General features: G+C 40.3%; 1 protein-coding gene across 1 annotated transcript; it reads left to right on the top strand.

Annotated features, from left to right (window-relative positions):
• The first annotated feature begins 3979 nt into the window (after positions 1 to 3979).
• SOST (sclerostin) lies at positions 3980 to 12098 on the top strand. The gene is made up of 2 exons (XM_014052983.2): positions 3980 to 4237; positions 10301 to 12098. Exons 1-2 carry the CDS (start codon positions 3988 to 3990, stop codon positions 10720 to 10722), a joined length of 672 nt encoding a protein of 223 aa, XP_013908458.1. The 5' UTR covers positions 3980 to 3987; the 3' UTR covers positions 10723 to 12098.
• The last annotated feature ends 1984 nt before the right edge of the window (positions 12099 to 14082 follow it).

Below are 14082 nucleotides of genomic sequence, written 5' to 3'. Positions count from 1 at the left end.
TGCCCTCTGGAGGCTTCCCTGAAGGCTCTGGAGGACAAAAAGCCACCCAACCCACAAACTGGAAGTTTGGGAATGGACTTCCGGTTTGTCCGTAGGGCTGTTTTTCACCCTCCGGAGCCTTAAGCAAAAAATGGCCCTGTGGGCAAACTGGAAGTCACAATTCCTGAACTTTCAGTTTGTCCATACGGCCATTTTTCGCCCTCTGGAGGGCCTCCGGGGGCAGGGAAGACTGTTTTCATCCTCTCCAGGCTCCTAGAAAACATCTGAATAATGACTCCCTTGATTTTGGTACTATACTTCTGTTAATGCAACCTGAAATTGCTTGGCTTGCTTTGCACCTGTTTTCATCTAATTATGGATTGCTGCAACTCCAGTTATATACACAGGTATATGTACATGAGCCAAGTATCATGCATCATAACTCATAATGGCTTACTTCATACATAATACTTTATACATATTAATACATAACCAAGCAAATCAAATTTTGGTTAGTGTGTTCTAAATACATATATGTACATCAGAGGAGGGTGGCAGAAAAAGAGAGAAGGAGAGAAATGAAGCACTTCTTCCTTGTTCAGACCTCATATTTTGTCTGTAAATCTGCAATTCTTACTGAGAATAGGGAGCGGAAACAGTGGTGAGGACATGTTTATTTAAGCTGGCTGGTGATACTTTGTATCAGTGGATGATTTCCTGCTTGGAATTGAACAAATTCCTTCCCATTCCCCAGAGAAAACAGAAAAATGAGGGGTGGGTGATGGGTGAGGACAAGCTGATATAAATAAACACAAAAGGGGGGGGGAGGAGAGAGAGCTATAATTTCTATTAGCCTGAGAACACAGAAGTGAAAAATGGAATAAAATGAGATTTTAGAATCTCATCTGGGAATAAAGTGGCTTTATAATTTGAAATTAAATGATAAAGACCCAAGAATAAAAAAAACTGCAATCAAGGGAGGAAAAAGACATATTTTGTTTCTGAGGGAAGTGAGCAGATACATTCACATTTGTTCTCCAAAGCTGTGGTTTTTAAAGTTGGCAACTTTAAGATGTGTGAGCTTCAACTCCCAGAATTCCCCAGACAGCACTGCTCTAAAACCACAGTTGTGGTTGTTTCCAGAGAAAAATGTTATAGTGCTTAGTTCTAGAGGGGGTTGGGAATGTTATGAGAAAAACAGAAGGTGCACTTCCTGCTGTAACTTACTATTCTTACCCCTCCTAACCAAAGTGCATATCTCATCTTCTTTTTTAAAGAATGCATCTTTACTTTTCATTAGTATAGTAAAAATATATTCATACTTTTAAAAAGCCTATTTTATATGATCCATGAGAGAGTTAAGATTGATGTCACAAGTTAAATGGATGCTGAGGACATAAAGAACATGGACTTCGTCTGGGTGCCCTATAAGGTAAAGGTAAAGATTCCCTCGCACACATGTGCTAGTCGTTCCTGACTCTAGGGGGTGGTGCTTATCTCTATTTCAAAGCTGAAGAGCCAGAGCTGCCTGAAGACATCTCTGTGGTCATGTAGCTGGCCTGACTAAATGCCGAAGGTGCACGCAATGCCGATACCTTCCCACCAAAGGTGGTCCCTATTTTTTCTATTTGCATTTTTACATGCTTTCGAACTGCTAGGTTGGCAGAAGCTGGGATAAGTAACGAGAGCTCACTCAATTATGCGGCGCTAGGTATTTGAACCGCCGACCTTTCTGATCGACAACCTCAGCGTCTTAGCCCACATCCTGGGTACCTCATACTGCACCCCTAAAAGACCATATCTGCCTCCATAGCTGATTCAAGGACATGCCAATCTAAGCCTGATAGATCAAAACAAATCTTGATCGAGATGGTGGTAGCTCTTTTTATTCCTTTCTCTGCAGAAGCTCTTTTGCAAACCCTACTAATGGTCAGCTAACCTTGTGCATTGCTATTTAAATGTTTGAGCCATGGATAGTTTCCCAAAATACGGAATATTTCATAACACCTCAAACAGCAGTAAAATGTAGAAGAAAGTCAATATTGTGGCAATCAAAAGAGGCATTGATTTCAAAAGATGTAAACTGTGTTTACTTCACAATTTTTCTTTTGTTTATATGATCTGACTTGGAGAATAAATGTGCAAAACACGTGGGTTTCTTTTCCTCCGGAAAGTTGAGAGTTTTAGGTTTGAATTTGATAGAGTATTGTCTTCAGTTAAACAAGAGTTAAACATCTCCTTAGTTTAGTTTTAGTTAAACATCTCTTTGGTTAAACAAGATAAGCAGGCAAGTCCAGATAAGCCAGGCATCCATTTTTTTTCCCTGTGGCATCCATAGGTTACTCCAAGGGAAGTAAATCTGATTGTATAACTTCTTCTCATCATCCCAGCAACAGCACTCCTTCAGAATGTTAGGATATGGATGTGTTCAATTTTAAAAAAAATAGCATATGTGTCATCTATTTATTTTGGTAAGCACAGAAATTGGATGAAATGTAGGTATAATTTGATAGATACTGCCTATATTCAGAACAATAAATTATTATTATTTTTTAAAAAAAGGCCAAGCTCTAAACATTACAAGTAAAAAGTATGGATACATGCAAGCAATGTGGGAAGGAGCACATGTAGAGCAAATGAAATAGTAGAAAAGTTTCTAAAAAATGCCTGGGTTCATTTTTACCTACACTAGAATATTGCCTTAAAACAGTGTGTCTGTCCCTGAAGTGTTTTAGATGTGTTTGATGTATGAGTCATCACCCCCAGCCATCGTGGTCAGTTAGATTTTAAAAATCCAACTCACCATGATAGTGATACAGATGGAAGACTGGTATAGAATATATATATATATATATATATATATATATATATATATATATATATATATATATATATATATATATATATATATATATATATATATATATATATATATATATATATATATATGCTTAGATAGATAAGACTTTTGAAGTTATGCTTGATAAGAGGAGAGAATGCTATGTTGTTCTCATGACACAACCAAGGTGTCCCTCATAGTCCCTAATTACCCCTGGAATCTCTTTCTCCAAGATGTGCTGATTGCTATAAGCTTGAGAAGGGGATCAGAATTGGAAGGTCAGAGTCAAGATATAGGTAGGGGAAGAAGAACCTGCATGCAGACACTGTTGCCTTCTTAATGGCGAAGCTTCTGAAAATATTTAGTTTATCACTATAGGGAACAAAAGGTAGCTGTGCAAGACACACTGGACTCTTACATTAAGAGCCCATTTAATATGTCTAAGGAGCAGGACCAGAGACCCTGAGTTTCATTTTTTCCTTAGGTATGGAAGCTGGTTGCATCACTTTGGACTAATCACTCTCTCTTAGCCTAACTACCTCACCTCACATGGATATTGTAGGAAAAGCAGGAGGGCATCTTATGTGTGTCAGCTTGAATTGAACACAGTCAATCAATCAATCAATGTTTTAAATTACCTAGTCTCCCCCCCTATCCTTTCCCCCCAAATCCAATTTTTAAAGGTAGGTTTGTGGTTTTTTTTTTAATCAGAAGAAAGGAAATTTTGTAACTGGCACTTTGGCCAAAGATGAGGCCCCAAGACAGTCAGAACTGTGTTTGAAAACAGAGGAAAAGAGTGAAATGATTTTTCAAAACGTGTCTTTGTGGGAAAAGATGCCTAGGAACAGGCCAAAGACCTATACTTTTTCCCCCTCCCTATCCAACTTTTTCTTCTTTTTCTATTATAAAAGGTGCAAATAAAACCAGTGAACAAGAGAGATCAGCAAAAATGTAGGCACTCAGCGCCCCCCTCTGCCCCCCTTTCTGTCACCCGAATTCCAGGGTCTCTGCAAACGCACTGGCCCAAATGATCCCGCCCACTTCTCCTGGAGCCTCCCTCTCCCCATCATTGGCCAGCCGCTTTCTTCGGAGGAATTTAAAAAGGAGAAATAAGGATCGCCAGCTCAGGAAGCCAGAAGACTGCCGGACGCACCTGCTCTCCCGCGGACATGCCGATCTTCCGAGCTATGGCTTCTTTCGGCCTCCTGCTCTTCTGTCTCCAAATCAACCTTCCCTCCGGGCGAAGCTGGCAAGTGCTTAAAAACGACGCCGCGGAGTTCATCCCAGATTTCCTGGACAAGACCTTTGGGGCAGCGGAGCCGCCAGCGCAAGCGGCGTTTGCCTACAACGAGACCGAAATCACGAGCAACCGAGCCCAGCAAGGACGGAGGAATTCCCAGGTTTCTTCGGGAAGGATGGGTAAGACAGTTCAAAAAATCTCTCTAACCTGCTTTCCGTGTTTTCAGCTGGTTGGTTTGGCATAGTAATAAATTCTTTTTCGGGAGAACTGCACGCTCCTCGAACGCTGCTTTCTCCAAGTCGGGATGAGCCAACTAGCCCAATACTGATCAGCGTAGCTCTAACCAATACTGCGCAGCGAAATAATTTCTTTCTTTCTTTCTTTCTTTCTTTCTTTCTTTCTTTCTTTCTTTCTTTCTTTCTTTCTTTCTTTCTTTCTTTCTTTCTTTCTTTCTTTCTTTCTCCTTCCTTCCTTTTTTCTCTTTCCTTCTTTCTTTCTCTTTCCTTCCTTCCTTCATTCTTTCCTCCCCCTCTTTCTATTTCCTTCCTTCTTTCTTTCTTTCTTTCTTTCTTTCTTTCTTTCTTTCTTTCTTTCTTTCTTCCTCTTTCTTTCTTTCTTTCTTTCTTTCTTTCTTTCTTTCTTTCTTTTTCTTTCCTTCTCTTTCCTTTTCCCTCCTTCTTTCTTTCTCTTTCTTTCCTTCTTTCTTTCCTTCCTTCCTTCTTTCTTTCCCTTTCCTCCTTTCTTTCTTTCCTTCCTTCCTTCTTTCCTTCCTTCCTTCCTTCCTTCCATCCATCCACCCATCCGTTACAGGTATCTGGATTTAAGGCTAAGATTGGCCATAGATGGTACTTGTAACCCTGATTATATTAATATGATGAAATAATGAATAATGTGCACCCTAATGTAAATTCTGCCCTTACATATTTTTTCTCTTTCCTTCCTTCTTTCTTTTCCTTTCTTTCTTTCCTTCCTTCCTTCTGTCCTTTCTTTCTCTTTCCTTCCCTCCTTCTTTCTTTCTCTTTCTTTCTTTTCTTCTTTCTCTTTCCTTTTTTTCTTTCATTCCTCCTTTCTTTCTCTTTCCTTCCTTCTTTCTTTCTTCCTTTCTCTTTCCTTCCTTCTTTCCTTCCTTCCCCCTTTCTTTCTTTCCTTTCTCCATCCTTTCTTTCCCTTTCCTCCTTTCTTTCCTTCTTTCCTTCTTTCCTTCCTTCCTTCCTTCTGTCTTTCTTTCTTTCCTCCCTTCCTCCTTTTTTCCTTTCCTCCTTTCTTTCCTTCTGTCCATCATTCCTTCCTTCCATCCATCCACCCATCCATTACAGGTATCTGGATTTAAGGCTAAGATTGGCCATAAATGGTATTTGTAACCCTGATTATATTAATATGATGAAATAATGAATAATGTGCACCCTAATGTAAATTCTGCCCTTACATATTTCTTTCTCTTTCTTTCCTTCTTTCTTTTCCTTTCTTTCTTTCCTTCCTTCCTTCTGTCCTTTCTTTCTCTTTCTCTCTCCTTCCCTCCTTCTTTCTTTCTCTTTCTTTCTTTCCTTTTTCTTTCCTTCCTTCTTTCTTTCCTTCCTCCTTTCTTTCTTTCCTTTCTTCATCCTTTCTTTCCATTTCCTCCTTTCTTTCTTTCCTTCCTTCTTTCCTTTCCTTCCTTCTTTCCTTTCCTTTCTTTCTTTCCTTTCTTCTTTCTTTCTTTCTCTTTCTCTTTCCCTCCCTCCTTTCTTTCTCTTTCTTTCCTTCCTTCTTTCCTTTCCTTTCTTTCCTTTCTTCTTTCTTTCTTTCTCTTTCTCTTTCCCTCCCTCCTTTCTTTCTCTTTCTTTTCTTCCTTCCTTCTCTTTCCTCCTTTCCTTCCTTCTTTCTCTTTCCTCCTTTCTTTTTCTTTCTTTCTTTCTTTCTTTCTCTTTCCTCCTTTTCCTCTTTCTTTCTTTCTTTCTTTCCTCCTTTCTTTCCCTTTCCTCCTTTCTTTCTTTCCTTCTTTCCTTCCTTCCTTCCTTCCTTTCCTTCCTTCTTTTTCTTTCCTTTTCCCTTCCTTCTTTCCTTCCATCCATCCATCCACCCACCCATCCATCACAGGTATCTAGATTTAAAGCTAAGATTGGCCATAGATGGTATTTGCAACCCTGATTATATTAATATGACGAAATAATGAATAATGTGCACCCTAATGTAAATTCTGCCCTTACATATTTCTTTCTCTTTCTTTCCTTCTTTCTTTTCCTTTCTTTCTTTCCTTCCTTCCTTCTGTCCTTTCTTTCTCTTTCTCTCTCCTTCCCTCCTTCTTTCTTTCTCTTTCTTTCTTTCCTTTTTCTTTCCTTCCTTCTTTCTTTCCTTCCTCCCTTCCTTCTTTTTCTTTTTCTCTCTTTCTTTCTCTCTTTCTTTCTCTTTTTCTTTCCCTCCTTTCTCTTTCCTTCCTTCCTTGTTTCTTTTTCTTTCTTTCCTTCCTTCTTTCTCTTTCCTTCCTTCTTCCTTTCTTTCCTTCCTTCCTTCTTTCTCTTTCCATCATTCCTTCTTTCTTTCTTTCTCTTTCCTTCCTTCTTTCTTTCCTTCCTTCCTTCTTTTCTTTCTTTCTTTCTTTCTTTTTTCTTTCTTTCTCTTTCCTTCTTTCTTTCTCTTTCTCTTTTCCTTCCTTCTTTCTTTCTCTTTCTTTCTTCCTTTCTCTTTCCTTCCTTCTTTCCCTCCTTCCTTCTTCTCTTTCTTTCTTTCTTCTTTCTTTTTTCTCTTTCTTTCTTTCTTTCTCTTTCTCTTTCCCTCCTTACTTTTCTTTCTCTTTCTTTCCTTCCTTCTTTCTCTTTCCTTCTTTCTTTCTTTCCTTCTTTCCTTCCTTCCTTTCCTTCTTTTTCTTCCCTTTTTCCTTCCTTCCTTCCTTCCTTCCTTCCTTCCTTCCTTCCTTCCATCCATCCATCCACCCACCCACCCATCCATCCATCCATCCATCCATCCATCCATCCATCCATCCACCTACCCATCCATCACAGGTATCTAGATTTAAAGCTAAGATTGGCCATAGATGGTATTTGTAAACCTGATTATATTAATATGGCGAAATAATGAATAATGTGCACCCTAATGTAAATTCTGCCCTTACATATTTGGATCCTGATCTCACTTGAGGACAAGTGTTCAAACATGTGTGACAACATGCAATATATACATGTTTGGACACTTGTCCTCAACTTTAAGGAACCCTATAAGTTTAGAATATTCTGTTATTAGAAAAATCTGTTTGAATTATTTACAGCCATTTGTACCATATTGTTGCTATATTATATAGGCTCTTATCAAAGTTTTGCAAAATCTTGTGTTCAAACTATGCTAATTATAATAGAAAATAGAAAAATAGATCATAAAAAAGGAAAATGGATCACAAAAAGAGAAAACCACAAGGGAGGAAAAAGAAATAAATAAAAAAGAAAAACATCTTGGGTTGCCACCTTTAATCACTTTCTCTCTTCCAGAAGTAATTAAAGTCTCTAAACATCGTTGAAATAAAATACATATAGTGTGGACATTCTAAAATCTGGTTCAATAATCCAAGAGTGTTTTCTCTCCTTAAATGCTATCAACTGCAGCTCTGAAGATGCAACTATGATGAAAATATATCAAAGGGAAGAATTAATCATAATAAAACCCAAGCACCTTCTCATACTCTCCACATTTCCAAATCTGCTCAAGCAAAACAAAGAAAACAAACAATTACCATAATTTCTTTTTGGTTCTTTAAAAAATCTTACAAAAATACTAAGATTAATTTAAACAGATATGTTAAGGAAAATTTCTACTCCTGTGGCTTGCATAATACTGATAGAGTGGGCTGCGTCAACCCTCTGCCTTAAAGCACATGCATCTAAATAAAATCTGCAGAAACAATAAAGGCAGAGAGGAAAAAACAACAGAGCAATAATTCAGTGAAATACAGAATGTGTACTTAGATTTAATCATAAATGGGTGAGAAAGGCCACCACATTGATCCCCTGGGTAATTTAAACTTTCAGTTCTTGACTTTATGCAGAGCCCCAAGCTAGTTTAGGGGCTTCTAAAAGAGTGCTTCTCAACTTTGGTAGCTTGAAGATGTGTGAACTTCAACCCGCTCAATTCCCCAGCCAGAATAGCTAGCTAAGGAATTCTGGGAGTTGAAGTCCACACATCTTCAAGCTGCCAAATTTGAGAATCACTGCTCTAGAATGTATGTTAGACTGGGCTGCTCTTTTAAGGCATTGCGAGTTGGCTTCTTTGAACTTGTGTGCCAGCATGTCCAGTCAATCTAAACAGCCAGAGGTATTTGGCATCTCTGCTTTTCCTTTTTCAACCTGCCTCTGATTAGTCTTCTGTGTCCAGCTTTTGTAACAGGAGGAAAGCCAAAGCTAGCCTTCCCAAAATGAGTTTGAGAAAACATCTGGAATGTTTGGGGTACAGGAGACAATCTTTCTGTCTCTCTCTCTCTCTTTCACCATCTGAGGGGTTTCCTTTTATCAGGGAATAAATGAGGATGGAAACAAAGTGTTTTGCTCTAAAACTTTTTACTACCGGTTCTGTGGGCATGGCTAGGTGGGGGTCATGTAACTAAAGATCAAAAGACAGAAACTCAGTTTAACAGTGAGTTTCCTGCTGGAGCAGGGTTGGACTAGATGACCTCCATGTCCCTGCTAGCCCTGGATTACTGTGCTCTTTCAAGGTATCCTCTGAAGCTGTGTCTAGTGCCAGGTTTCTAGTCCTTCCTTCCTCTCCTTTTTCCATCCCTCCCTTTCTTTTTCTTTCTTTCTTTCTCTCTCTGTTTCTGTCTCTCTTTCTCTCTTTCCTTCTTTCTTTCTCAGCAGCCCCCCCCATTTTTGGCCTAGCAGGCCTCAGAGAAGCCTTCTGGGAACAAAACGCCCCCCCATCCCCATTTTTCACCCTCCCACCTCGCTTTTTGGCCTAGCAGGCCTCAAGGAAGCCTGCTGGGAGCAAAAAAAGACATCCCCCCGTTTTTGACCCCCACTCCCTGCTTTTGGCCTAGCAGGCTTTAGGGAAGCCTGCTGGGAGCAAAAATGGACCCCCACCCTGTGTTTTTGGCTGTGCAATGTGCAATCGGAACTTTTTTTAAAAAAACTTTTTTTTAGTATTTTTTACTACCGGTTCTGGGAACCAGTAGCACTTTTTACTACCGGTTTGGGCGAACCGGCCCAAACTGGTAGCATTTCACCCCTGGTTCTGGTATATGAGGAGAGTTTTTTTTAAATATTGCAGTAAAACTTCTGAAAAATATAGTATTAAAATGTTAAGGGCCTGTCATAGATAGATCTGCAAGTCAGCGTTGAGACATGGCTTGCATGCTTAGAATCTGCTCCATCACTTCACTGTTACCAAAGTGTTTGTGCATCCTGGAAACTCTTGAATGTCAAGAAACTACCATTGTGGGGCTGGGATTGTTTTGAATTTCAGTCTGCTGACTAATAGAACATTTTAGACATATAGCAGGACAACTCTAGCCTTGGCTGACTTCTTACCTTTGCGGGAAAAAGACTCACTCTCCTCTAATATTTGAGGGCCAGATGGCGCTGTGGAACTATCAAAGCATATTATGGGCACTTTCAGAATAGGGTTGCCATGGTTGATATGCCCAACCAAAAACAACAACAAAACACTCATTTAGCAGAAGGCAATCAAAAGATTGGGCTGCAGCCAACCAGCCAGTAGAGTTTGCATTCTAAGAATGCCTTTAGAGTACAGGTGCAACTAACAGCATGGTTGATAATGTAGCTTATGCCTGAGATCAGTGATTTGCTTTGCAATCTTTCCCATTTTTTTTAAAAAAGGAATTTGATAAAGAGCCTAACAGGTGTCAAGGAACATATTGGTTGGCACATGGGTTGGCACACTATCAAGTCTGGCACCATGTTAGAGTCCAGGCCCTAAATCTTCTTCAACAATCTGTCAAAACATTTTGGATTCCTATTTTGCATATTGTTGGAACAATGTTTATATTCCTTAAGAGCTCTCCAAGGTGCTGCAACGATCCAGTCACAAGACTGAGAGAGCATAAATCAATTTCTAATCTGATCCACATCAAATTGCAGGTAAATTCTAACCATTCACTAGCACCTGAAGCACTAAACTCCCTCCCAGTAGCTATATTTTTTTTTAAATGCTAGAATTATTTACTGTGCTGAATAAACAATCCGGCCAGTTGGATTGTCTCCTTCTTTGATGTAAGAGGCCTCCAATAGGCTTCAGTGTAATAATTTATTTTCCTTCCTCCATAGAACCCCTGGAGTTTGGCTGCCGCGAAGTCTTTGTCACCCGCTACATCACCAGTGGCCCTTGCCGCAGCACCAAGCCAATTAAGGAGCTCGTATGTTCTGGCCAATGCGTGCCAAGTCATCTCCTCCCCAATTCAATTGGTAAGGGGAAATGGTGGAGGCAGCATGCCATGGATTACCGCTGCATCCCGGCACAAGGTCAATTCCAACGTGTCCAGTTAACCTGCCCTGGTGAGGATATTCAGTTTATCAAGACCAGAATCATCACTTCCTGCAAATGCAAGAGATACACGCGCTACCACAACCGTTCTCAGCTCAAGGACTTCAGCAAGGAGACCACCCGTCCTCAGAAAAACAAAAAACCTCGGGTCCCCAGGGCCAGGGGCAGCAAGAACAACCAGGTGGAGCTGGAGAATTCCTTCTAGATGGAGGCTGTTGGTGAGACCTCAGCCCAGAAGAGTAGAGATTTTTGCCTCACCCACCCTCTCTTTTTGATGGCACTGGGATCAAAATTGGACTGAGCGAAGGGAGGGCCATGGCCATCATGGCTGCTCTCCCAACCAGAGGTTCAAAATTGGTGTGGCTGAAAGCTATCATATTTGGATGAGAGCTTCAAGGGGGAGGGGAGAATTCAAATTGAGCAGATGGTAGCAGTTCTCAGTCAGAGAGAGGAGTGGCTCAGAGATTAGAGAGGGTTGCATTGTCTATAACATTGAAGGGGGAGGCAAGCTCTGTGCACTACTACTTTTTTTCAAGACTTCTTTGTCCTTCCTTTATGGACAAAGGATTAGCATCTCTCTAGCAAAATGGCCAGGTGTTTGTGTAGAATAATCCAACCTTACCAGATCAGTGTCCTTAAAACAGATTTACCCAATCAGGTGCCTTCTAGTCATGTTGGGACTACATCTCCCAGAATTCCCTTTCTGAAGTTGTTGATATCATGGTATCCACCATCTACAGGGTGGAGTGGGCAGTTTTAATACTTTGCCACCCTGGCCCTTTACTTCTTTCTGCAACTATCTATGCTGGATGTTTTCCTATTCTGCTGCAGCATTGCCTGAACTATAACATTTGTCATTTAAAAATGAAACATGGAGAAGTCCCATCACAATGTACACATAGTGCTTGTTGTGCTGATCTGTATGGACAGCTAACTTTGCTGAGGCATATAAAGGTGTGTGTGTGAGGACGGGGGGGGGGGGAGAGAATGAGAATATCAGACATAGTGAAAGGCTTGGAAGTTTCAAAGTAGCTCAAATAGAAAAAATATCTGGAAAGATTACCAGCTTTAAATCAGCATCAACCATTGATGAAAGCAGAATGAAGGAAGCCATGAGAATTCTTCCTAAAAATACTACTGATTTATGCTCAGTACCATCTCTTTGTGGTGAGACATCCAGATAATTCTGGACATCATTCCTGAATCTAAAGCTGGGTATGTGCAAATTTCAACATGGAGGTAGTGTGGAACATAAAGGCAACAATCTTGAGATTTAATATGAGACAAAGCTCAGCTATGGTAGACCTCACAAGTGGGCCTGCAGCATGCACACAATGGTTACTTCATTCTTCCATGGAAACTTGGGGAAGACAGGGAACTCCAAAATTAAGTTGTTGTTAAAATTTTAAAAATCTCTATTCTGTATAGCAATCATTGCCTCTATGCAACTGTGGGGAATGTAAATTGCTCAAAACACTCCATGCATTTATAGCTAACTTCCAGTAATAGTCACTACACTATCTGTACTGTCCATTCTTTTCTAAAGGCACTATTTTAGGGTTAAATCATGCTGTAAAATACCTTCATAGCACCTTCTACATATGTTGGAATATAATTTCATCAGCAGTGCTGGATGCTGGTGATGAGAACTCTAGTCCAACACATACAATGGGCACCAAATTTGGGAAAGATGAAGAACTTAGAACAGGTGTATACTATTTTTGGCATTTCAAATGTTATGAATTACAACTTCAAACATTTCTTACCATAAGCCATGTCTTCTCTGGATGCTGGGAGTTGTAATTCTGCAATATCTGGAAGCCACAGGGGGCCTAAGTCTGGTTTAAACAACCTGCTCTTCCCATTCCTTTACTTAGGGCAGCCTATAAGCTTTCGAGCTTATGTTATTGGGAAAACCGCCACCAGTCTTTGGGTGGCACAGATGTTGCTAAATGTTGCCAAGCTGCAAATTATAATAACAGTACAACATTCCAGATCTGACTCCACCCCTTCCCAATTGCTAGACTCAAAAGATGCACAGCCTTTTCTTCAACCTGAATAGATGTTGTTTGCAGTGGAAGACGTGGCAGTGAAAAAGTTGACTTCCCTAAGATTTAAATAACATCTTTATTTATTTCCTCGTAAAAACTATTTATGTTCTTTGACTCTCTTGTAGCCAACTGGGCAAACCTGTTCCTTGATATTTAATCTGAGGTTTCAGAGTTATGCAGATATATTTCTAAAAATAATCAATAAAATTTTGTTCATCAAAAAAGATCTCTGGTATTTGTTTGGTTTTGGGGCTATGGGCGTCTCAGAAAGCACCTGCTCAATCCAAACCCTGAACTCCAAGGAGGTTGACAGGCACTTTGACTCTGCCTGCCTAATCCAATTCCACTGTTCTTCCCAAACAGCTTCAATCAAATTAATCCTGTCGTGTTACAGCAGGACTGAGGTCCTTTAGCAATGGCTGCATTTCTAGCATCTTTCACATTGACTATAGTACCAGAAATTGCTGGGAAATACACAACTCCCTTGTCTTGAACAGCTGTAAGAAAGACAAACACAGTTGATATTAATGAGCTCCTGAAACTATCTATTTGTGGATAAATTTATGGATAAAAAAGATGGGGTGGGTAATTTCTCCAGGTTTTATTTTAAGGGGAAGAAACAAAAATCTCCACTGATTTCTCAAGAGCAGTGTGGGAAGCCAGGGAGGATGCAACAGCTACGCAGAAGAGAAGCCAAAGAAAAACAGGATGGTCTGTTGGCCACCCCATTAAATTCCACCCAGGAGAATTTCACACACTTCTTTTGGGGAAACATTTCTGTGTCATCATACGGAGTGAGAACCGGCATGAAAAATAGCAGGGGTCGGGTGGGGGTGGCAGAGGGAAGGGGGGAAACATTGCCAATTTTTTTAAAAAGAAAATTTTCCTCAACCTTCCCAAACTAAGTAAGCATCTTTCAGTCTTCATTGAGAAGAACTTGTGGATCTACAGCTGCCAACACTATAATCTAGGTAAGACTCGGAGCCAGATTTTTAATTCAGCAACCTCTGGAGTGTTACAGGTTCTCATCAGATTAATTGCCCTTCTAAAATCAATGTAATTTTAAGATTGCCAAGCTGAGGTGAGGGAGGGGAGAGATTTGGGTTTAACATTAGAAGCTTCTAATGTGAAGGTTACCCAACAAGCCTATGTGAAGCCTCAAGGGGCACTTTGCTTTGACAGAGGCTTCAGCAGCATAGCCCTTGGATGAGCTCTGCAAAGTGACACACCTCCTTTGCTGTCTTACATTGTCAGTTCCATAAAACATTTAGAGTGAAGCAAAGTGACCGGCCCAAGTCCAGCCAAGCCAACCTGCCTAGCCTTCAAGACAATGGAGTGGAATGCTCCATTTGCTTTGCTCCCCTGTCAAAATCCACACAATACTTTTCATTTACACACATGTGCAATCAGTTGTGGCACAGAGACTGTGGTTGCACCTCGCTCAAAAGGAGGGAGGTCCAGCCCATTGTAAGAAGGGCTCTAACTTCAGCATTCCTCAACCTGATGCCTCCCGA

Source organism: Thamnophis sirtalis, unplaced genomic scaffold (genome assembly GCF_051295495.1).
Source record: "Thamnophis sirtalis isolate CommonGarterSnake01/CBP01778 unplaced genomic scaffold, rThaSir2_p1.2 scaffold_4, whole genome shotgun sequence".
Lineage (NCBI taxonomy): Eukaryota > Metazoa > Chordata > Lepidosauria > Squamata > Natricidae > Thamnophis > Thamnophis sirtalis.
This window is presented reverse-complemented; position numbering and strand designations above follow the sequence as displayed.